This window comes from Labrus bergylta, chromosome 9, assembly GCF_963930695.1.
Source record: "Labrus bergylta chromosome 9, fLabBer1.1, whole genome shotgun sequence".
Taxonomy (NCBI): domain Eukaryota; kingdom Metazoa; phylum Chordata; class Actinopteri; order Labriformes; family Labridae; genus Labrus; species Labrus bergylta.
In genome coordinates, this window is record NC_089203.1 from 20,558,181 (window position 1) to 20,584,363 (window position 26,183).

At 38.9% G+C, this 26,183-nt stretch overlaps 1 protein-coding gene across 2 annotated transcripts in view; it reads right to left on the reverse strand.

Moving 5' to 3' along the window:
• The window catches only part of enox2 (ecto-NOX disulfide-thiol exchanger 2), a 123,310-nt gene that overhangs the window by 7,181 nt on the left and 89,946 nt on the right, over positions 1 to 26,183 (reverse strand). For both annotated transcript variants that reach the window (XM_029278574.2, XM_065958716.1), the window contains 8 exons: positions 23,431 to 23,586; positions 17,284 to 17,490; positions 14,670 to 14,903; positions 13,107 to 13,319; positions 10,564 to 10,670; positions 7,469 to 7,583; positions 4,184 to 4,371; positions 2,529 to 2,669 (listed from right to left, as the gene is read on the reverse strand). In XM_029278574.2, coding sequence (XP_029134407.2) covers positions 2,529 to 2,669; positions 4,184 to 4,371; positions 7,469 to 7,583; positions 10,564 to 10,670; positions 13,107 to 13,319; positions 14,670 to 14,903; positions 17,284 to 17,490; positions 23,431 to 23,586 — 1,361 coding nt within the window. The remainder of the gene's footprint in view (positions 1 to 2,528; positions 2,670 to 4,183; positions 4,372 to 7,468; positions 7,584 to 10,563; positions 10,671 to 13,106; positions 13,320 to 14,669; positions 14,904 to 17,283; positions 17,491 to 23,430; positions 23,587 to 26,183) is intronic.

Below are 26,183 nucleotides of genomic sequence, written 5' to 3' on the forward strand. Positions count from 1 at the left end.
GTAAATGTTTAATGTTTCTTTTTCAAGGTGTTTGGTCAAGTTGCCTTGATATATATCTATCATTTAGAGTGTCAAATTATTAATGACATATTTATTATCCATAATTATACGTGTTTCACTTTTGCACTCACTAGATATGCAGGTTCTTGACTCACTGTTACATCTAGTGGAAAGGTTTGAAAACTGAAATTCAACAAGTTCTATCTAATCACAGACAAATATCAATGAAGACAACCTTTCTTAGAGGTCTCCTCTGGGAGCAAAGTTAAAGTGCTGCTGGTGTAATCAATGAAGGACTTCCTGTCATGACTTTCTTCTCAGTGCGTGACATGTTTTACAGTCAGACTAGCAACTCGAGACTCAAATGGGGTTGATGTTGAGAGATGTCATATAAAACCAGATTGTTAGCTGCACTTGACTTTAAAAATGGTCCCGCCCCTTATATTCTGAGATCATATCGATACCAAGTCCTTCAAAAACATTTTCTGACAATTTGATGGTCTCCATGGACGGTTTAGTGGGAACATATGAACTTTAGTTCACCTGAGATAAGGTTTATCATTCACTGGTGAATAACTTTTCATGTGGCTCTGGAAGAGAGTACGCTTTGTAGGTCTGAGACAATAACCCTTTTATTTCCATCACAGTTACTTTAGTTTTAGCTTTAGGGAGCTCTGTAAAACATTTGATTAAAATGATCACTTAAGCGATCACTTAATAATACAAATAATCATTAGAGGGAGCGCTATAACATATTTACTGAAGCTTGATAATAGGCTTTTTTTCATGTTTATCATACTGTAAATAAAAGTGCCAACAGCCTCAATGACCTGCACTGGTGTAAATCCAGTAATGTGTGGTGACAGCAAATCAGTGACTGGACCAGTGAAGGAGAACTGATGGCACAAAGAGAAGTCCTCAACATGACAAATCACCCACAATGACCGCTAATCTTCAGAGAAACCTACACCCAAACATTGATTTCTCTTCCTCCGTTTTAATGAGACTGCCTCTCAGGATTCATGTGTGCTCACATGCAGGGGGTTTAATTAGCATTTCTCCCACAGCTCCCAGTCACAGGGACACATTTCTAATCAAATCGTCCCTGTAACACTTTATTGACAACTCTGTAACTTCAGTAGATCTCAGCGCCCCTGTCAGCTCGTACATCTCGGAGCAAACAGACGACATGCTGAACCACTCCCGAGTGGATTGAGAGCCTCTAGTTTTTATTTTTATCCAATTGAAAAGGAGATTGAACCCTTAGCCTACTGCTAATGGAAGCCCCTCCTCTCTACTCACTGTTGCCCTCATTCTAGTAGAAAACCGTATTCATTTTTACAATCTTACCTTACAACTATTAATGCAATATTAGAAGTAATATTCCCTAAATTTCCCCTCAGCCCTGGTTTTAACTGGCTTATAGTCATTTGCAGGGTTAGTTCATGGTGATCTCACTATTACTGCTCATACATACTGAAAGCAGCATGAACACACTTTTAGTCCATCACAACTAAATGATGAAATTATTTCTCCATGTGAATCAAGTGCAGATTTAGCCAGAAGGAGCAACATGTTCAGGAATGACAGGATGTGGGTTTTGTGGTGGTTTGATTTCTCATAAAATCTCAGCAGCTGACAAACAAGGAAACAATTTGACTGTGGTGCCACATGCTCAATGTGTTTCTAGTTAGGAGAGAATTGATTTCTTCTTGTTCTTTGTTATGTGGTTTATTGGATAACATGCAGTTATGGAGGAGTGGACAAACACTATATCTTATCTGGCAGAGGAGCACAGATGGGAGGAAAAAACATACACTGTGTGATGTACTGGAAGGTTTTTGAAATAAAGGTTGTTTTGAAGACTTTTAGAGACGTTTTTACTAAAATGTTTTTTGATGCATTATTCTGTTAATGTAAGTATTTGACATTTGTTGTGTGTAGGTAGCAAGATGGAAATACGTTTGGGGAGTTTCACAATAACTCAATAAAAATGAGTTGTATCATAAAAGTCAGTCTCGACATATACTCAAATAATAAGTAACAACATCGCAGTGAAACAGGCTTCATGTGTTTAAGCAGACGGTACAGAAGTATGAAGATAAAGACGAAGCTGTATCAGGCAGCTACTGATGATTATCTTCTCTAGTGATCGATATGCAGAACATTTTCATAATGCGACATTGTGATGGACAAATGAAGGAAAGTAGTCATGTTTATTGTCAAGCACACAGGGTGACATCATCGTGTTGCTCGTGTTATGCATTTATCTAGCCATGTATGATCTTGTGCTTCCTGTGTTTAATTGAGGAGCTTAGAAAATAAATCTTCAAACTACTCTCTCTAACTGAAGATTTTTTTCTCTAATATATTTCCCACAATGAAACTCATCTTGAACTAATTTCTTTCTTATAAAAATGCAAATTAGATACAAGTGTTGACTTTCAAACTTAGATTGTCACTCAGAAACAAACTAATCAATACAATTCCATCAGAGGAACACGCCCCCCCCCCCCCGTCACACTAACCTGCGCTGCGTGTGTGTTTTGCAGGTTCTGCAGTCCCTCCTTCAGGGTCTGGACTTGGTTCTTCAGCTGCTGTTTGTCCTCCAAACTCTTCTCCAGCTCCGCCTCTCGCTGTTTCATTTCTTCTCTCATTTTTAACAGTTGCTGCGCAGAGAAGAGGGAACAAAAAGCCATAACTGCTATTGTGAACTATGTAACCGTGACGATATAAACCTTTTTTATTCAAACTGCAAACTGAAAGCAGAAAACAATCAGACATTGGTTTAATTAATATTTAGGATGAAATCCTCAATGACAATAAGAACAAAGAAGAAATCAGACAATGATGTGAATTATATCTCCAATAATCCCTTTTTCAAAGGAAATGATTGTTACATTATAATCCGTCACACATGTTTCTGTTGTATGTGTCCAAAAGGAGAAATATGCTCAAAAAGTACAAATTACATTGAGAGGAAGAACTCACAGGGGTAAAAAAGGAAAGAAAGCTTTGATAGCTTACAAAAGTTTGTATTTCTTACTTGTCCTCTGAAGTTTTCTGCTAACACAGATAAAAAGAAAGATTCCCCTCTTGCTGTTTGAATTTCAACAAATTAAAGGTCCACACCTTGACAAATGAGAGGTCTTTAAGTTTGATCTGCAAAGCTGCACATTAAGCACTCCCTTATTACAGGCACTTCAATTCAAAAATTAGAAAATGGTTTGCCACTTCATGCTGAGACTATTTCATTGTAATTTGTGTTTTTGCATGGATATTTGCGTGGGTGGGGGGTGTTATCTCATTTCAGGGTGTTTTTATTGATTTAATCCATCCACCTCATCGTTCCATAAACACATCATGAGACGTAAGATGGAGAGGTAATTAGTGTCTGCAGGCATAAAGGAACAGCAGGGACTTAATGGATTCTCTTCTTCTAAACGTTATGACAGCCACCAGAGTGAGGACACTTTTCAAACGCACAATGACTCAGTAGTTCTCTGGTATTTATGGGGTATTACATTTTATTTATTAAAGGTAAAATTCCTCCCGTAGCCTAAAGATAAGGTGGTTCAGAAAACAACGTCAATGTCTGCACATACTGTCATTCCTCACAGTGCACGCACAGTAATATCAATGTCCTATAATGTATTGACATTTGCACCTTGAGCCCATACTCTGTTGTATGACAACACAGTATGTTGTTCTTCTAGACAACGTACAGTTTTTCACATAAATCATTCTTCCAGGACTTTAGTTCAAATTTCAAAAAATTCTGTGCCAAGAGAAATCTTAGTGAACTATTAAAAAGGGATAAAAAGGATGGGTCCTGTTTGAAAAAAAGACGACTGAGGATGCTGTGGATCCACATGTTTTCAAACAAAGAAAAAGAGAAAACATGAAAATTGATTTTTTTGCAGCTCTTCAGAAAAAGACTAACAGCAGCTGCAGACACCTGTTCTTGTACTTGTTCCCTCACTGGTCTCTTTGAGAATACTGAATCATGAACAAAAGACAGTCTAAGAGGAAAATTCAACGGGTTAACCTGAACGACCTTGTTCATAAAAAGAACCTGGAGCAGAACGGTAATGAATAGGAGATGAAACTTCTTGCTGGATACAGGACAGGAAAAGAGTGACTGTATGATTCTTTGCTTATGTTTTTGTAAAATAAGTGTTACCTTCTGCATGCCCTGCAGAGCCTGCTGCAGGAAGCTGAGCTGCTGAGCGTGTGTGCTGTCCTCCTCACTCCTCATTGGTTGGTTCTTGCCCTGTTCCTGTTTGAGCAGCTCCACCTCGTTCCTGTAGGCGTCCAGCTGACAGCGAAGGGAGTCGTTCTCCTCCTTTAAGGCTTCAGCTTGAGAAACTCCTGCAGGTTTCAACATAAAGTGCACAAAGCAGTGTTTACTATGGTCATTATTATGTATAACATTGCACTGCTGTTCAATTTATACCTCATTGCTGCCTACTGCTATCAACCTGAGTGCCACTTTCATCGTATAGACTTTGAGTTTCCTTCTTTTTACTTCTGATCTTTCTTTCTTTGTGGAAACATTTCTGTCACAACCTGACATTTCAAATTCTTATTAGATCACTCATCATTCATTTTTGTCTGCCTAAATGAATTGTAGAAGGTGTATAAATATTCAGCAGGGTGCCAGGGTAGTTAGTCCAATCTAAAAAATCAAAGCATTATTGGAAAAAGCAAAATCTCAATTTGACTTTTTTTTTTTTACAAACTTCAGGCTGCTTTAAACACAAAATGGCAAATTCCTTCTGGATATATTTCTGCTGATATATTTGTATCTGCTTCTCCCAGCAGGGGTTTTTCAGAAACAGTATTTAAGTCCCTGAAACTTGTCTTTACATCTGAAATTATTCTTTTCAATATCAGTTACACAAAATAAAGAAATATGATAAACTTTTTAAAGCGTGGTAGACACTTAGAACGTTGTTTAAGTTACATTGGTTAATAAAAAAGCTTCCTTGGTTACTTTTCTTACTTTTAGGGAAACATTTGATCACTGCTTTCAAATTCTACGAGGGTTGAGACAAAATAGTCTTCAGCCTAACTCAACTTTCCTTTGCATTTTAAGTCAAATACTGGGATACATTGTTCAACCTTTAGCCATGTTTGGATCATAAATTTAACAACGAAGCTCTTTAAACTGCTTTGACACAAGACTTTTTCTCCATAGCAGTATGTATACGTCAAAATGGTTAAAACAAACAAGATTGATCAGAAACAGTTGAACTACATAAAACTTGTGATTAGAGAATTAACACATGTACGGGTAGTCAGAGGGTGTCCTCTAACACTCTTTGGTGAAGCATTAAATAAATAATTTAAGTAGAAGTATTCTGCTCAATGAGAAACGAGCTCTCTACTGGAGGGAATCATTCTGAGTCTGAGTCAGAATGAGTCTCTCTCCTTTCCATTTCACAGCAATATTACAAGCAGCAACATCAGCAAACAATCCCACACAGCCATCAGACTTTAATTAAAATGTTGCCCCAGCTCGAATGTTGCTCCGGTTCACATAAATAACTCTTTCTGGAGAAATTACACTTCAAATTATGTGCCAATAAAAGAAAAATTAAGAGCCAATAAAAGAAAACCAGAGACAATGTCTCATGTGTAACAAAAACGGGACCCCATCCCTTTAATTAGAAAGCTGATAATAAATCTGAATGATAAAAAAGGTTTCCTAGCACACTACTTGAAAATATTGGTGAGAGGTTCAGTGTAGTTAACTATCTGGAAATGTGTGAGGTAAAAATATTGAATCCATGCCCAATAATCTGGCACCTTCAGCATACTAACAGAGAAAGCTGTGATAATCTCAAAGTGTTTCAACCATTAGCTTTCTTCTGGACATCTGAGCTGACCTATTGAGCACAGAGAGGAGACAGAGGGAGTTATTACTGTATGAGACCCGCTCAGCTGCAGTCGTATCCACTGTTATCAGCTCTGTTCTCCTCCTGTGGGCCTCAAGGGGAAGCTCTTTGGGGAAAGTTCAACACACTGACTGGACGGTGAAGATAAGCCCCATCCTGTGCAGGTCTGTGTGTGTGTGTGTGTGTGTGTGTGTGTGTGTGTGTGTGTGTGTGTGTGTGTGTGTGTGTGTGTGTGTGTGTGTGTGTGTGTGTGTGTTTATCTGGCTCGTTTTAGTGTGGGTGTCCACGAGTGCTGCCTGCAGTCTATCACAGAGGACCATTGGTTGTGTTAATGAACTGTTGCTGGGTGTGTGTGTGTGTGTGTGCACGTCCATGCTGTGTTTGTGTGCACTTCTCTACCATCAAAATAAAGGTTTGCAGCGAGAGGAATATTGATCTGAGAGCCTCATCAGCTCGGTGCGAGGAGATGTCAACCACTTGGTCAGATTCTGAGTAATTCCCCCTCTCTTACATCACAGGTAGAGCTATCGACCTGCAGACATCCTGGAGCCTGCATGCACACACACACACACACACACACGCACAGGCATACAGCCATTCACACAGGCATACAGTCCTGCACACAGGCGGTTCTTTTGCTATTCTGCGCAAGAGTCAGACGCAGAGCATCGGTCGACTTAAGAGGCTGCAGTTGTAAAGAACTGGGTTTCAAGCTGAAAAGTTAACGTTTTCAACTTAGTGAGTAAAGATCGAGTAACAGTTAGCCTTTTAATACAAATACCAAGAAGTATCACATTAACACCCGTCACCTAGGTCGACGTTGCAGCATGGAGAGGAATGACAGATCAATGACAGCAATGCTAATTACTGATAGCTAAATAACAAGGTTGCCGAAGAGAAGGGGGCTGAGCTGACTTCATTTACATACATCTGCATGCTGATGAGAGAAGCTGTCATATCAGCAGAGGCAGAGATCAGAACGATTAAAAAGCAGGAAGATAGAGCAAAACAACATGAAAAATATCAGATGACCTGACATGTGGTGGTCACGGTACAGCATGTTGTCCTGACAATCACTCTAGATACATGCTTTATTGCGGTGGGGGTGAAAAGATTATCAGCACTGTTAGTTTTTGTTGCTTGACAAACATAAAGATGCTCCTCAAGGGGAAAAACAGGAGATTATGGTGCTTAGATATCAAATGATTTGGCAGCTTGGAGATGTGGACACATTCACACACGCTCACACACGTACACACAATTATAGAGTATTGTGTACATCCAGTAGGGACTGGGCTTGATGTCTTTTAGTAGTTACAGTATGTTCATCATTCACTCAGTGAAGCATGTATGTTGTCAGCATGTTGATGTGTTGTGCATGTGTTTCTTATTCATGTGGAGTTGTCGGGTGGTTGTCAGATCCTTAGAGGAAGATTACTGTCACTTCAGCTTTCTCCCTCTGTGATTTCAACGCTCTCAGAGTACATCCTCTGGGGCTTCTGATCACTGAATATCCTGTCATGTTGACAGAAGTGCTGATCTGTGAATACATGCATGTATATGAATACCTGAGTCCATTGAGTCTTTGCTGTCAGCCATGTCCTCCATGTCGTCGTCCGACATCTCCATCTCCTCCTCTCGCCTGATGCCCATCAGCTGCTCGTTGTGCATGTTTCTGATCTCCTGAAAAACGCAATGAAAGAGAAAGAGGAGGCTCAGAGGTGCAAAGATTCATGTGATGCATGTTTTAGTTGGTGCTATCAGGAGGAAGATCTGCTAGGCACCTCTTTGATTAGCTGTAAGGAACCCTTCAGAACAGAATAAATGAGTGTGATGAATAAAGATGTAATAAAGGATAATTCCTCCTCTTGAACAACTCAAAAGGCGGATGGTAACAAAATCCAGCTGGACTACACTCTTTTTTGCACTTTACAGCACAGATGTTAAATAAAGAAAACAGCTCACTCATGCAGGAAGTGATGACACTGACAACCACAGCTCCCGTCACTGAAACTTCAGAAGTCACTGATGTAGGCTGACAAAGCGAGAAATGTCTCCAGTACTAACTGTCACTGATTTGCATCCATTAGTTTTTTTTATGTATAGATACACATACAGTTGTGGTAACTGTAACATACTGACTGTATATGCTTCATGTCAATTTTACAGACTGATTTTTTAATGAATACATCTATATGGAGGCGAGTAGGTTTAAAGACTAAGGTCAACCCAACAAATAACTCTCGAGGAGTGTGCCAAGAGAAAAGAAAAACAAACACGATCTACATAGTCTACATTTCACACATTAGACATCAGTTTGACCATTCATGAAAACACTATCTCACTGAGATGAGAAATAAAGTGTGCACAAGTCTCTCTATTTTCAGCTCTCCTTCTCTGTTATGAGAAGATGTATGGACTACACCTGTAAATGGTGTTTTTCATGAAAACAAAGAGGTTTCTTGCTAATGGAGCAGCTTAACAGAGAGTCCAGCTTTTTACACTGTAAAGAGACACACATTGAAAACAACTTTTATAGAAAAAGAGGGTTGAAGGTCCAGGAGAAATGTTCGTGCATTGTCAGGAGACCATCGTCCTTTGGGTTGGGGTCAGATATGCAGGTAACCATGGAAGGTTTATTGAAGTGGGCAAAACATAAATGACAGTAAAAATGAGATCAATACATTTCATCACTGTTTAACAAAGGTCCAGTGTTTTTGCGAGAGGTGTCGGACAGGTCACGTACTGGTAGAAGTTACCTAAGGATTTGCCTCATCTGAATGCTTATTTTTAAAACCTTTTTTTTTTTTAATAAGTCTCCATTAAACTCTGTTGAAATCATCAAATGTGTGTTATATAGTGTCATAATGGAAATCTGCATTTAAAATATCACTACACTTACCTTCTACCACATAACATAGTTACCTTTTTAATTGAACACAATTGGTAATTTAGCAGATATCATAAAATAACACATTGTTAAAAAACCTGAGATCAGCACCCACATGTAGCACCTACACAGCAGCTTCCAGCAGGCTTCCAGTGCTTTAGCAGGCTAGCATAGATGACTAACATATTGACATATTATTTCCAACATAAATAGTGTGGTAAGAGATGTATTTCTTATTTTGCTTCACATGGAGAGACACAAACAGATTCAAAATTACTTAATTTGTCTTTTCGTCTCTCATTTAAAAACACACTCACCGTTGTTTGTAATGAAATAAATGAAACCATGTTTATAAGGTCTCATTCTGAATGTCAATAAAGTCTACTTTCACAGCTTATAAAGTATCATTAATAAAGTAAAGTTTCTTTAAGAGACAAATCTCAACTCAGATGTCATTTTAAGGATTTTTCTCTGAATGTTTTCTGAATGAGGATATATTCTGCAGATCTGAGTCAACCCACAGTGGTGACTTCAACGGAAACCTATCCTCATGTTGTACTCCTTGGAGTATTCAGTGTATGCAACACAATATAAAAGGAAGCATGGGATGAATTGAAATGTCCCTGAGGCCTGATGAAAACACTTGGTTATCCTCATGGTAGATTTTAATACTACTGCTTCAGAGTGAAACTAGTCGAGTGTTTCCCCACAAAGAAGATCCTTAAGAGACCATGGAGGTCTGGATGAGGGAGACAGTAAATCAAAAGTGGTCTTCACTGACGTCACACACCCCGGGTCATGTACTCAACTATCATCCTGCCTCCTACATACTGTTCAATATGTGTTAAAACACCTAAACACACACACATGCTATAATGAGCCTGAATAGCAGAAACGATGGGCAAAGATTCAGGTGATTCATCTGTCATCAGTATTTTCATGTTTCTGCAGCATCTACCAAAATGAAAGCATACATTTTTACTTCACAACACCTACCTTTAACTAGAAGTTTTGGCCAAGTTGATTGCTGCATTTGCTGTAAGATCTTAAATAGTATAATTGTGTGTTCGATTAGAATTGAGATCATGCCTTAAATCTGTTGTTTTTTTTACAAAGAAACTTACCTATCAGATCTGATCATATCCCATCTCAGGAGTGCAACACACTAGAGACCCTCCATTATAAACAACCCATCATCATGTTAGTTAATGCTAATCATTTGGTGAAGAGAGAACATTTTGAGCAGACAGTGAAGAATAAAAAAGGCATCTTGGTTTAAAAAAAAAAAAAGGAATATGCAAATGTCTCAACGTGTTTGTGCAGGGGGAGAAGGCATATTCAGAATAAGCTGCGTCTTGGATATCATAAGAAATGGAAAACTCACCCAGCAGCTTGAATCCAATTCACAGAGAAGGGCAGTAATGGAGGGAGGGGAGGAGAAGGGGTAAAGGTTTGGACCTGTGTGTGTGTGTGTCTGTATCTCACACTGGCTGGAGAGTGAAGGCACCTGTTCTGTGTTCAGTCTAATGTGTACCGTACTTACTGTTCCAAGGACTCTGCTCTTGTTATGCTTCTTGCTTTGACTAGTGATTAGACAATTCTTCTTCACTTGGTTACGTTTAAATTCCATGAGGTAATCATTCTAACCATCAGCCAAAATAAAAATAAGAACTTAAAAAGATACAAAATGGAGACAGGTGCTGAGCAAAATTGGACAAAGTGTAATTCTCCAGAAATCATGTTGACATCAGAATGAAATCAAAGTGGACTAACCTCTACTTGTTTTCGCCACATGTCCAGGTTCTTGCGCTGAGCTTTGGAGAAATGGTCCCATGCCTTTTGTTTGGAAGCAGCTTGGAATACAGACACAATCTGTTCAACTGTGGCGGGATGCAGGGAGGGACCAGAGACCATCCAGAGACAGAGAGAGAGAAAGACAGAGGGCAGGTGGGAGGGAGCAGAGCAGTAAGAAAGTCCAGTCAACTAGGGATGTTATGAACTCTGTGTGCTTTTAACTGAGTATGTGTTCGGTCTGTGTGTGTGTGTGTGTGTGTGTGTGTGTGTGTGTGTGTGTGTGTGTGTGTGTGTGTGTGTGTGTGTGTGTGTGTGTGTGTGTGTGTGTGTGTGTGTGTGTGTGTGTGTGTGTGTGTGTGTGTGTGTGTGTGTGTGTGTGTGTTTATAAAGGCGTGTGCAACCAGCAGATCAACTTACCTGCTGATGCCAGAGCATCATATCTTGGATGTTTGGTCAGAGAGTTCTCACATGCAAAACTTTAATTAATCAAACAATTTCCAACATCCATAAAGTAAACATCATATCTTGGTTCATACAGAATGAAGCCCTCAAACCCTTTATTCTTTGTCCTTCATTTCTCCAGAAAGGGGAGCCCCTTACTAGACAAAAATGAAAAGAAAAAAAAAGATAAAATGGAATGAAGTATAAATGTCTTGGCAGACTTACTGTTATGCCAAGACAACATACAGTCAGTGTATGCTCACAGAGCTGTCAGCATGGCTGTATCTTTGTCTGCTTTAATATTTTTAACAAGGAAGTTTTGCTAAGCAACTGACAGCTGTCAAAATGAACCTACTCGACATGTGCCACTTTTGACCGCTGTGCAGCTCCACCGCAGCAGTGGGAAAATAACCAAATGACAACATTTTAAAAGTAACACAGTGTTTCTTAATTTACTTTCTGAATGTGGATTTAAACTGTTATTAAGAGAACAGATATAAAGGTACAAGCTGCAAAATAACAGTGTAGAAACGTTAAACTGGATTGATCTTCTTTAAAAAGTCTTTAAAAGGCCTTGAACTCTCAGGTTTTCAGAGTTCCTTTGTGTGTTGTGCATGAACAGCAACATTTTGAGTCAGATTTCATTTTAGATGCGGTGTATTGATAAAGTAATTCTCCCTCTAATCTCTAAACTGTTGACATGTGGGCTGTCATGGAGGAGTGTTTGGGTGGTCTGTGTATCCCAAAGGTGCTACTGAACACAGGGGGAGTCAATATGACCACCAGCTAAGTGTGTATGTGTTTGCAGAGTGGTGAGAGACAGAACAGTGCAGCGATCGATTGCTCTTTCCCAGCACCCTCTAATTTTGACGGAGCAGATCGATGAAGAAGTAAGAACAGAGAGCAAAGACCACAGACAGACCTTCAGGCATTTGAGCTCCTATACAAGTCAGTCCGTCCATCTATCAATTTATCCATCTATCAATGTATTTATCTATAGGCAAGATGCATTTTTGTGACATGAGTGAAGTGACCTTTAAGGCGACATATCCCATCAGAGACAGACCTTTGTTCTGCAGCTTAAAGGGTCGACAGGCTGATTTCATTTTAAAAGAACAGAGAGTTGTTCCCAAGCTAAACTTTAAACCTCCACACAGGAAGACAGAAAGAAAAGTTATGGGTTAGAAAGTGCCTGCAAGGATGGATGGCTAACACAAGTATAGCTAGCCCCCCTCTCTCTGGTGTATAAAGACACAAGCACCCATCATACCTTTGAATATCTTCTCCATGTTATATTTACACATTTAATGATTAAAGGAACAGAAACATGGACCTTCACTCCGTGTTGAAGGATGTTTATGTCGTATTAAACATTCATTTGGTGGGATATGTGGAGACAAAGCCTTTACTGCACGTCTGCCATCGATGACTGAGTTGGGCTACTAACGATTTTTGTCTGAAGACAACTTTTTTTCTGACCTCACCTCTTTGTTTCAGGTTAAAGATAAATGTATTAAAAGAGAATAAAACTATCTCTTTTTGAAAAAATAAAGAAAACTTACCTTTAAGTCTAGCCTTAACCTAGCATCACACAAGATAGCTTCTCCTCCTTCTCACTCAAAAACATCCATCCAACCATTATGTGTTATTCAGAGAGAATAGAAATAATGGGTTTACATGCTTTGTGCGTTTATACTTACTTTGTTTCACAGCAACAAGTTCTTCAGGCACCAAAAGTCTCGACCATGATTTAAACTTAAACTTAGAACATCTGGCTGCATATTGCCTTCCTAGCTTCTTTTCAATAATGCTGTGTCTAGTTCTTTTATCTGGAAACTTACATGGACTTCAAACCAAGCTCTTTGTTCCTTTCTAGCCTCCTACTGTTCACATACTTCACATAAAAAACATATTCTACAAAACAACTTTAAACTATTTACCCACTTTTCCCTCATTGTGAGTGATCCCCGACTTAAATTTGGCCTAAATACAAAAGTAAAAAAAAAAAGTAAATAAAAGTACAGTTTAAAGTGTATTATACATCACAGTCTGTAGTGTGTTATATAGAACATAAGACTCACATTGACCCAGTATGCCAGACAGAGCGGTCTTGAATTTGTCTTTGGCCTCCTCCATCTCCTTCTCGTGCTGACTCTTCTCGCTGCTCAGCCGGCGGATGTGGCCGTTGGACGACTGGATCATCGAATAGAAGTTGTTGGCATTCCTGCGGTTGACTTCCCCTCGTTCCAACCAGGTCAGGAGAACACGCACAGCTTCAGGAAACTTACCGTCCTCTGCCAAGGGTTGTGGGCACAGAGAAAAGAAGAGTCAGGTTCCAGGACACTTAAGTCAGTGGAAGCAGTACATGTCTAAAAAGATGTCCGAGCAACCATAAGGAAAATAAAAAAATCAGAATCCCTGTGAGACAGGGCTGTTCATTCTATCTATACCAGCTCTCTGTATAACATATTTAAAACAGTAAAAAGGCAGAAACAGGTGACTCAGGGTTATTTTGAGCAAAGACAATGAAAAAGATAAAAAACTAGAACACAGTGATCCAAAGAGAGTAAGGACAAGAGAACAAAAATACATCGGATTAAGGAAGAGAACACAGTACAGTAGATATAAAACACAGTACAGATAAGAAACTGTCATTATGTAGGCAGCAGTGGAAAACTTCACAGACCACAATGACACCTCAGAGACATGGAGAGATAAAGGGGATGAAAACCATTCAAAGGGTCTGGTGAAAATGTTTAACTCCTGTCATGACAAAGACGCAGTGCAGTAACGGAATATTAAGAAAAGGGCTTAACCTCCATTTTTTCTCTGGGTGGAAGATTCAGGGATGAAAAAATCTAAATTTGAAAAGCCAGGATGTGTTTCTTCACCACAGAAGCCGAAAGTAATCAGAAAAAAGTCTGTGGCTACAATGTAATAACATGACAGTGCTTTTTTCTTTACTCGGGACCAAGAAGGGGAAAGCTGGGAGACTTGATTCGAACAGAGTGGCAGAGAGTCACGACTATTTGTTAATGGGCACCAGTGACTTAGACCTGAAAGTGTCATTTCTCATTAGTGAAATATGTTTATTCAGCCAGAAACTTGAGGTAAGCTCTTCAGAGAAGGACAAGGAGAGCTAATGGAAAACATGTAAAAGTTGAGCAGTAAAGGAAGGAGAGTGCAGAGAGGGAGAGTGGAGGAGATAAGAGAGAGAGGGAGCATATGCCTAGGGATGAGTAAACTGATACACGTCCTTTAACAGTGTTTGTGTAACGACCCTTGAAAACAAATCCCTGAATTTATTAGAACGTCAGAAAAACTGCGTTGTCAGTTTACCTGCTGCAGTTTCAGACCATTCCCATAATGCTTTGTATCCTGTGTCCCCGACCATCACAAAAGACACATCCAAAAGAAATACCCTTTTAGCTTTTCCCTACCTCGTATGTTTATCATTTGAATATATACTTCCATTTTAACTTGTGTTTGCTTTTTAAATCTGTTAAAACTTGATTTTTTTGTGAATGTCCTTTCAATATTCAAAGGAAATACTTTCCCTTTCACACAAGTTGAGGTTCATCTGTGTATTACATGTTTTATATTTTTTTATTTTGTAAGTATTATATAACTCCTGGTCTTCTTACCTTTGATCTTGTCTCCCAGCTGGCTGCACTCGTGCTCCGAGTAGTGGACGATGGGAGGAGGGGACGGCGGTCTGAGTCGATCCTCCTCCATCTTTCGTCGGTGCCTCTCCTCTCTGGCAAACATGCGCTGTCGACACTCCCACTCATAGAGGTCGTCTCTGGCCTGGGCGAAGTCCACGTGGAGACGACCCGAATCCTTTTTGTCTGTGCTGGAGCCCAAGCGGATACGATAACCTGTCGGAGAAATAGAAGGATATATACAGCAAGCTGACGACTAACCGTTTATAAAACTTGACTGTCTGTCCAGTGATTTTAATGTCATTCACACTTAGTGCTGCATGTTCTACACGTGGTAACTGTCCTTTAACTTTTAATGATGACTTTTCATTACTTTCTTTTTTCTTTTTTTTGTAAGGCTCTAGTGGTGACACCAGACAGCTAATCCACTAGTTTGATTCAGAATACTAACTTTCCTTTGATGACAACTGACCTCCACCTTGCACAAGCAAAATTTCTACATTGGTGATTTTTAGTTCTTGCATATATAGGCACATATCATGTCCTCCTCAGAATGAATAGCATATATAGGTATTAAAACTCAAAGTAAGTGACTTTTCTTTTATCTTTTATGCTTTTTGACTTTAGTACAACTAGTCAGTGCTCGAGTACATCCAAATCTACAACTTTGCATTAGCATTAAAAACACAGTCATACTGATGTTAGCCTTTAGCTAAAACCAAAGTGAGTACAGCTGCTGTACAGACCATCTGTGAAGAACATCAGCTGGCCACTATTTCAGTTCATTTTTCCAATATACTTCATTTACACTGAAGACATACATCTTCCAGAATGCTAATGAACACACAGAAACAAATAGTTGTATGAGAGAGACATTGCACATTTTGTAAATGCAAAATAAAAACTCCTGGAGGTATGAATGTGTTTTGATTTGTGAACTTAATAGAAGCATAAAAAAGAGACAAAAAAAAAAGGAAATACATGAGCTTTATTCTAAATGTCATAGACTCTCTTTGTGGATTAATTTCAACAAATTAAATTCAGAACAAAGAAAATTCTATTATTCTGGCCCTACCTGTTGGATTACCTTTCTCTTTTTGCTTGCTGTTACCTACTTTACAAGTTGATCCCTGAATATGAGGAGGTTCTGTAGCCAAAGAGCTTTGTGGAGTCCAGAAGGCCTGCATCATTACATCAATTCACTATAGAGACTTGCAGAGGCCGATGACTTCTCTAGTGGTGCTAACAGACCACAATATATCCCTCATTACCCCCTCTTCTTCTCTCTGCTCCCTCTCATCTTTATTCAATTTTCACTAATGACTGGTTATGGTTTTCGGGTGAAATCAGACCCTTTTTTTATTATTTAATTTGTTTTGAAATGATAACACAGTGTGTTCAGTGCAGTGTTTTGGTACACATGTTGAGTGCGTGCTCTAGGCGGTCATAATAATGATGCCCGGTGTGTTTCAATGGGAGACAAACACACTCATCACAGTAGGCATTGCTTGTTCCAGTAAAAACAGGGAAAATAAATGAGCATGAGTTTGTGGGGTTTCTACTTCAGTCTGCTCTCTGCTTCCAGCTTCAACTCCACCAACGTACTTCAATATTTCATATGAGGATATCTCTGTGTGCTGGGGAGGGTGCGTCACTGGGTGTTATGTTTGTACATGGTGTGTATGAAAAGTATGTGAGTGGGGTATTGTTTATGGGAAACTACACAGCTCTGTCATCTGTCTAATATACAGGCTCCAGCTCCCACATGTAGCGGTAAGAATAGAGGCTTACTGAATCACAGCTAAGTTCAAGAAACTGCTTTGAAAATTGACAATTACAGAAAAAACTATGAGCTTGCTTCCCACAGTTAATGAATGTGTATTTTGTGCTCGCAAGTCATACATAGCTCTTGCTGTCTACAGTTACTCTTATTTATTTCTAGAACAGTCCTTCTTACAAGTTAACCTCATGGAGCAGGGAAGAGGGAAAGGGGCTGTTTTCACCATTCTCTGAAGTTCCCTAACAATTTGTCTTTTATCTTTCTCCTTAAATTAGAATAGGAACATCAGTCCCACAAATAACTATATCATCCAACAGGTTTGTGATGCAGCCAACAGTTTCTATCATTTTAGCTATATGTGTTTGGCATGTTAAACGTCCCCTGACAGTACAATACAATGGACAGGGTTTCTTTTGGGAGGAAGCCATGTAACAGGCATATTGCAAGTTCACTACGCTTTATTACAGGAGTCTTTGTCAGAAGACGGCACATTGATGCAGCGTTAAATCCACATCGACAATCAATCCTTAAGTGAAGTAATTTACAGAAAGATTATAAAATAATGTGAAAAAGGGAAATCGTTTTTTTGCATACAGGCATCAGATGATTGATGCATTTATTCTTTAATGATCTAACTGTGACTCACTTAACATTCTTCAGGGTTAAAAATAAACCAGTTTTACTTTCAGTGACTCACTTCAGAACTCTTTGTATTATTGATTGTGATGTATCCAGGTATCACTGACACAGATCCACTGACATGTTACACCAAAAGGCATCATACATTAGGAGAGACTGAGGTTTCTGAGATCTTACCTGATAGAAAGAGAGCCTTGTCCACAGTGAACTCTTCAGCAAATCTGATATGGCAGAAGTTTTTCTTGCTTTTTCGTATGGCTGTGATGTCTCCACACTGTCCAAAGATCTCCACGATGAGCTGCTCTGTGGCGTTTTCTGGCAGACCGCCGACAAACACCGTCTTACACCCTGGAGGGCGATCTCTCGTGGCTGGAGGCGGAAGGTCTGTTCAAAAGTAGGGACACAAAGACTTTTTATTAATTATGGGAGTGAAAAACATCACCAGGTTTAAAGTGACCTTAATGATGAAACTTTATGAGGGAATGAAAGAGTTTAATTTCAAACAACTATTGAAACGATTCAGCTGTCCATGAACACTGAATACCGACATCGAGTATGAATTCAACTCTTCATAGGTAAGAACAAGTTGTTTTTATTAAACCACTGCGGGAAGCAATAATGGCAGACATAAGGAACAGGTCTGATTATCTATGTGTCATAAAACACATTTAAAAAAAGTGAAAAGCATTTCAAGACTGACAGTTCTTTAAGCGTCAAACAGGTAAACATTATAAATAGGGTTAGAAAAAAAGACTACCCCAGTACTGTCCTACATTTCAAGAAAGAAGAGTCAACATGCTCATAACTCCGATCCTCTAGATTTTCAGTGCCTGACGTTTTTAGACTCCTATGATCCAAAACAGATAAAAGTATTTAAGAAATGTAACGGTATAACTTGAGCTTGAAACTCCTTGTAATATTGTGGTAAATAAACCAACAATATTAATTAAATGTTAAAAAAACAAACACTTAATGAATGTCACAAATTGAAGACAAAACAATCCAAACTCAGATTTTTCTTCTGAACAAAAAGTTTGTCGACTCAAAAGCTCTCTCTTGTCAGAGCTGCTTACACTCTAAAACAGCTCTTTGAAGAGTTGCAACAAACTTTTCAAAGTCCGAGCCAGCCCCGTCCCGTTCTTTGAACTTTTTTCACAAAGAGGCTGCCACTGTACCCCCTCTGCCTCCTCTCTCCCTTTAAATGTGCCTGCGAAAGCAAAATATTGACTGTCTATTTATTCTTTGACCTCCAGAGCTGGGGCGGATTAAACACATTTTGAGTTGAGATGGCCACTCAGAAAGAAAAGGTGAGTTCAGAAATAGCCTGCAACAGCAAGAAGAAGCTTTGTTGGCAGATGCGACAAAGCGTCCCAAATGATCTGACCTTTTGGGTCCATGAGTGGGTGATGCTGGTGAGCAGTGAGGACAGAGAAATGAGCACAGGTGCAGCGCCGCAGAAACATGGGTGTCATGTGGTTAATTATCAAAATAAAGTTTTTGTTCAAAAAGTGTTTTATTATTTTAAGCTCCAGTCTGCTAATTTGTTTCACTGCTGCCAACAGTTTTCAGGAGGGATTTTCTCTTCTCAGATACCTGCCATGCCACTACTTAGCACAATACCACAATTTATGCAAAAACACTGTGAAAATGAACTATGATCCAACTACTTTTGATTGACTGGATTAAAATAAATTACAATAAATACATGAAATAATATGTGAGAAGTGAAAGTGATTGCATTACTTATGAAAATCAGAGCAGGTGTACCTGAAGCAGAGCGGACAGCAGGAGCAACAGGAGCAGCCAGACAGATTTTGAAGTGTACAGTTTTGACCAAATTCATCATGAATGTGTTTTTTCTGGATACCTAAAGCCTGAATATTCGAAAATGCAAATCTACGTGAAGAGAGGGGAGGGTGCATGCAGGGCTCAAGGTAGAGAGAAAATGAAATTGCAAAAACACGATTAACTGTCAAAAAAATCCTTCAGCAGTAAATCTATTCTACTAACATCAGATTTTTGGATTACAGTTTTACACAGTGTAAAAATGTCAGGCTGAATCCGAAGCCACATTCAGCTGGGAGTAATGACAACACATCAACAACAAAATCCACATCAATATCATCATCATAATGCATTTTCTAATCATCCTTAATATCCTCATTATCAATATCATCAGCTACATCAATATCACTCAGTGTGCGAGTGTCCATGAAAGAGCTGGGTCTTTAGGATTTCTCAAAGGTGGAAAGAGACTCTGCAGATCGAATGGAGTTAGGTAACTAATTCCACTGAAGGACTATGGAGGAGAAGAGTCTTTGGGTCCTGTTGTGGAAGTAGGACCAGGTGGTGAAGAGCATTGTGAGAGGGAGGGAGCGTGGTACTGGGTGAGGGAGTTCAGGTAAGCAAAAGCTGTTTTTTAGCTGTTTTCTAAGCACATGGTGATTCTCTCTGCAAATGTTGCACGTCTTTAATGTATAATGAATCATTAGCTGACTAATTACTTGGTTCCTAAGCTTTCATTCTGACATCTCACTTGGATAAATACGGAGGCCTCCGTGCAGCAAACACACAGGCTTATTCTCAGTCTCACAGGAGAGCTGCCTGCGTGGCGACCCGCCGGTGTGTTATAGTAACACAAGTCATCACCATCCATCACCCTGACTTGCTAAAAAACCTCTTTATGGTCCACGGGGACGCCACAGGGGGGAGGGGGGTTTGAATCTCAAAGGACTATTTTTCAGAAGACAAACTGTATTTACAAACTCTCACTCTCAAGTAAACATGTTGGTTCCTTCATGTCACACAATGAAGTGATTTATTCTATGAAGAAACAAACTGCAGAGTCAGCATATTCTAATGACTTATTTATCCTCCTGTGAGTCACTTTGTCAGGTTACATTAGTGCTTGGTGGACAGACCTTTTTTTTAACTAGCTTGTTTTAAGGAGACATTTTACATGTTTTAAGTCCTTACAGAAAAGTACATAAAAAGCGAATTTTAAATGTTTTTTTTATTATTAAAAAAGATAAATTAACTGAAGACTAAATCAACCAATTTCTTTATTCCAAGACATCCCTAAACAAGTCTGAGTCGGTATTAGTAGAAGGGCGGAAAAAAAAACTAAGTTTGTAAATATGTGAACATCATTATGATTACACATTATCGGGAGGGGGGTGAAAAAAACCCCCAAAAAACAACAACGTGAAAAGAGCTTGATGAAGATGCACACTGAAGCTAAAGGTGAGGAGGTCAGGTCAATAAGAGGGGAGGATGCTCGTTGTTACAGCTTCAGTGTGATGAACAGAATTTGCAGCCTTGTCATGTTATCTGCTAAACGCATCAATACAGCTAGCATCAATACAAAACCCTTAAAATCAATTAAAACCTAAAACATCTCTGGCTCAGAACAATGCGACTGATTTATGCTTCAACTTTTTACAACAAATATAAAAATAAATAATTCTTGAATCCATAAACACAAGGCAGAGGTTTAATAACATGTCCTTTATTGCTCTAAAGTTTTTAAGAGATGCATTCTCTAACACCACTGTCGTGCATTCGAAAGTACTTTTAACAGCTTGCAGAATTAAGTAATGATTTACCTCCATCATTAATGTTTCCTCTCACCCTCTCCTCGGCTCCATCCTCCAGAGAGGCGACGTAGCTTTAGTGGGATGGATGCTACAACCATCCTCAAATATATTTTATGATTTTACAACCCTTTTACCTTTTCAACTTGACAGAATAGGCTTTTTTTCCTGCCTAAGTACCTGGCATAACCACCAACTCACTCACTCACTTCTAGAAATTTCAAAAGACGTTTCAGCTTTGATTTGACAGAACTGAGCAGATGACTTTATAAAGAGGTTTTACCAAAGGGCATAAAACACCCGTAGAAAGGTATTCTATCCATCCACTGGATTTGTACTTTCTGCAGCTCCAGGATACAGTGAGTGCAGTGGTTCCTGAATTCATTCCAGATGTCCGTCTTTTCAGACATGTCCACCTTGAGGGGGTTCCTGAGGCATTTTCAGACTTAGAGGGAAGTATAATTCCGAAAGCACTTACCAAGTCTGCCTGAGTGTCTCCTGTAAACTGAACATGCCTTAAATCCCACCACTTAGAAGTGTCCAGGAGGCATCCTGAGGAGATTCTAAATCCTTTATCCTTTCAACGCAAAAAAAGTTTAGCTCCAACAGTCCTCCTGAAAGTCGTAAAAATCCTGATTCCATCCCAGAGGAAGTCTAGGAAGGCTTCTTGCAAGCCCAGCCTCCATTGTTTGGGTTGACTGATTTGAGGGTGAATCGGTGCAGAAAAGGGAGCTGAGAGCAAAGTGTCATGTCTAGATCTTCAGCTCCACTTTTACTTTATTGTAAAGCTGAAAATAATTGGAAGCCAATAACAACCAAGCTGAACACTAATGGTCATGGTACAGTACAATCAAGTCATCAGAACTGCCAAAAAAACAGGGAGGTGAATGTAAGGTTACCAAGGGGGAGCTCTAGAATTCTGCTCTACATAGAAATGCCCCATTGTTAAGAGATGAAACAATTCACATACAAGTCTTTCCGTTTTTATGGGAAGTCTTTATCTATTTTTATCCATTGCCCCCTAAGTGTCTTCAGACACTCCCAAAAAGATGCTTTCTCTGATAAAACAACTCTCACGGTTTAGTGGCTTTAGTGTAGACTAAGAGCTGAAGCTTGTAGAGCAATTTGACTTTTATGAGTAGAAACGAGCCAAAGCCTTTTTTGTCAGATGGCTGCTTTTTCAAAATACCTGGATTTGAGAACTTGTTTGGTGACAATTTAAAAAGGCGACAAGCAAAAAAATCCTTAGAAGAGATTGGGATCATCAAAGAGTAAATAGTAACTGGGACAGAGAAGAAAATGAGAGCAGGTCAAGAGTGTCATGACAGAGTTTGAAAACTGTTTCATGAATCACTGCAGATTAAAACAACTTCCCATTTTTGTTGCACATATAATCTTAGAGAGGGAAACGGTGAGAAATAGTGAGGTTACATTTTCCAATCCACGTATGCTTCACTGCGCCTCATACATTCAGAAAAAAAGTTGTGCTTGTGCCACAGAGTGATTGTGACAGGCTCTAAAGTTGGAGGGTAAAATCTTGACAAGCTGATCCCTCACACAGCCTCAGGGTTTATATGTGCGCAGAGTACTGAGTTCATTTTGCTCAACTGACGCTGGGTTAGAGAGACTTTCTAGGTGGAGTTAAACTTTTAATCAGCTTTTCCCTCTGCACCATATTGTGACAGTGATGGTTTCTAAGGAGCCACAGGGCAACAGCACAGCTCTAGAGGAAACACTTCTGCACAGTTTTTTAGGTGTGGTAAAATAATCATATTTGTCTAACAGAATGCAAAAAGTGTGTTTTTTTTTTTCAAAACGGATCCTAAACTCCTGACTGCTGCTGCGGTGAGAAGCGTTTGTTTTATTCCAGCTTGAAGATGACATGTGAGACTTGTGAGAAGAAAGTCCCCAGGCAGAAACTTTTCTGCAGTGTGAAATCTGAAAATATGGAGGTGAGATCAATCAAAGCGCCCCCCCACTAACTCTCATCTCACTCTGGATAATTGGATGTTGGAGGTGAGATAAATATAAGCAGCGTGTGGAACACACCTACAGTCAGATGATACAATGTGACTCTCTGTGAATATTAACACTTTGATGTGTAGATTTCAATGTGGACCGAAGGTGAACAGGTAAATGGTTGGGCAGGTAGAGGAGGACATAATAAGATAAGGAATAAATAAAGATGATAAACCATTGGCTTTGGTGTTTTTGAACAAAAGTTCCCATATTGCAATAAATAAAATACAATGATCTCTGATATAGTATAAAAAGCGCTATCTCGAGGTTTAAAGGGATACAAAATCTGAACAAATAAAGGTTAACATGTTATCTGCCATGACATCATTGAATTGTCCCCTTTTTCTTGCCTTTCATAAAGACAAGAAGTCCTTCTGAGTGTCAGTGTTAAGAGCATCACATTAGACCCTCTAATGAAGGCAAAGCCCACAAATACTTCCCAACATCTTTAATGTACATTGGTCATTTTTACAAGTTCAAATAGCAATTTGAGCTGCAAGAAGATGATAATTATCTATGTACAGTACGTGGATATGTTTCACAATTTTTGCTCAGTATAAAACCAAAGCCCGTTCAAAAGTGATTGGTCAGTGATATTGGAGAACATTCAAATGCTTCTGAAACCAGAATTGTTGTCCCTCAACTGCTTATTGTGGATTGAAATTTCTATTCATAGAGACTATTGCAGGATTAGCATGATGTTATAACTCACTGGGGTTGGCGGGGAACAGTGTGCAGGTCTTGCAGTGGATGATCTCCTTCACAAGTGGGAAATCCTGAGAGAGGGGAGCTGGCCCCATACCGAGGCCGGGCATCAGGGGGTTCAGGGGGGTAATTCCAGGCATCATACCAAGGTTAGGATCAAAATCTGGAGAAAGCAGGAGATTAAGATTAATGAGATCACACAGACAAACCTTCCTAAGAGAGAATTTTAGGGATCCCTGACATTATCATTTCATCCTGTTTACTTATTTACTCTCTGTCATCACCAGTGACACACAAGTAGTCTACACGAAATACAAAACTCAGTCATTCATCAATAAAACATTTCGTAAACAACATGCATATTTGAAGATGTTTTTAGTGAGCCACTCTCTCTGTCACTCATGCTGTTTGAATCATGACCTTATAGATAATGTACACAGCTGGATTCCACACTACAGAGAGGCTTTATTTATAACACTGATTTAGACTGCAGAACTAGCATCCATATACACACATGCTTTTATGTGCACATGTATTTCAGGAAGAAGCTTTTTGAAATGGAAATGACGATGCCCTCCAGTGTTTGCCTCAACGTCACCTGCAGAAGATTTGGAGTTGACAATTATGCCGCAGGGTGTGTGATGTTCATACACCTGTGTACGTGCATACAGACACACTGCTCCCTAAAACACAAAACCTCAATGGAGATTATACACACACTGTTATATAGTAGACATGTTACAAAATCAATCTGACAAGCCGGAGGACTGTTTAACACAAGGAGATATTTCTGACTGCAGACACAGTTGATGAAACTAGAATCATGAAATGCATAAACAAACAAGTCACATTAAGATGATGAGACAGTTCAACTATAAATCCTTCCATTACAAAGATATTCATGTTCAGCTTAGATTTACACTATGTCTCTCTAACTAACTTGTTTGTTCGCCCTTCCTTAAGATGTTAAATATCGTAGAGAAAGGGAAGAAAACCTCGATGGAGGGAAACATCTATGAATTTATGTCATACAGATCCAAGCTACCCCAGTTTTACTTCAAGCTACTTTAAACAACTGTGTGTTATTTTTTTTAGAATTTTCACATCACTGGGGGACACAACCTTTTTGACACCACACCACCTATAAAAATGTAAAATATTGTCATCTTTATGTTGAATATAAAATATGTGTACTGTACGTTAAGACATGATGACAATAAAAAGTAATTAAAAAAAAGATGTACACTATGTCTCTCAATGTTAACTACTTGTGTTGTAAAAGGCTAAATGTCACAGGGAGGAGTTGCCAAATGATTACAGTTAGGTCTACCCCTTTTACAAACACAAAAACATATTTCTAACCATACACCCCCAGTCCCAACATATAATTACATTTACACATCTAGCCATCGTAGCTAAAATATCCAGTGAGTGTATATTTTGTCAATGTACACCAAAGTACTTTTCCAGTTGTCAGAGGTGAAATGTTTCAGTTTTACATCATTCATCTCAATAAAGACTAAATTTTTCTCAATTGCTCTTTGCAATTGCTTCTGTTGAACATTCTGTTGCTAGTGGCAACCATTGTTGGCAGAGCCAGCACATATTAACATACTGTCTATATTAAAACAGTTTACTGCATACTGCCTCTAAACCCGACTGTTAGAATGTCTTTAGCAAAATACTAAACTACAGGTCACTTGACGTATTTCCGGTCTGAGCTACGTTGGAGCAACAGTCGGTCCATAAAGTTTAACAACAATATACATGCATTCATTACTAATACAGCTACGTTGTCATTATAATATTATTTGACAAGACATATTACAGTGCAGTTACTTTTGTTTGTCTGAGAGCCGCAACGCAGTTTAGTTGCGGAAGTTTGATTCCATACTTAAAAAATCTGGTAAATCTACATACAGGCATTTATCGCATACACAACAATGCATACTATGATTTCTTAATTTTACTACATACTTTAAACAACTTGAGGCAACTGGAAAATATTAACATTGTGTAAAACATATCTGAAAATATAGCAATAAATACAATGTAGTAATTTGACACTTACTTTCTTAATGTAGCTTTTCCATTAACCAGGTTAATAGTCTTGCTATTTAAGTGTAACATTACATTAACCTTACTATATTGTGTATTTTATACCTGTGATAAAATATCTAGTTGAAAAGAACTATTACATTCTCCTCCAACGGAGAATAGCTGAGCAAACATTGTGTGTGTAACTATTCAATTCCGACTAACTTATGTTTAAATGCAATAAATCTAGTGAAGCAGAAATAATATTTAGTCTTCCAAAGCACAAATCATTTACCGGTAATACAAAGTACATTTTCCTGTAAGGGATTTGTCCTAAATCTAATGTGAGAGCCAAAATGGATGAGTTCAGTGACACTAAGTAAACGGATGCACATCATTAACGATTCAGGATAGGTCTCGAGAGACAGAGAGGGTGCAATAAAGAGGGCTGAGGACTGAGAGGAAACAGGTGATGTGAGAAGAAGTAGCCTAGTTGCCATGCGAGTGATGTTTCCCTCTGCATATAGGGCGAGGGAAAGAAGATAGAAGGAAGGAAGATAAGAAAGGGGGATGGAAGATGGAGAACTGGTGTATAACAAATTTAAATGCCAAAAACAGAATAGGAAAGGACTAAAGGAACAAAACAGAGAATACACATGGATATTAAATCATTAATATAGTTGGAGGAACTAACATTTAAATACATTAACACAACATATTATA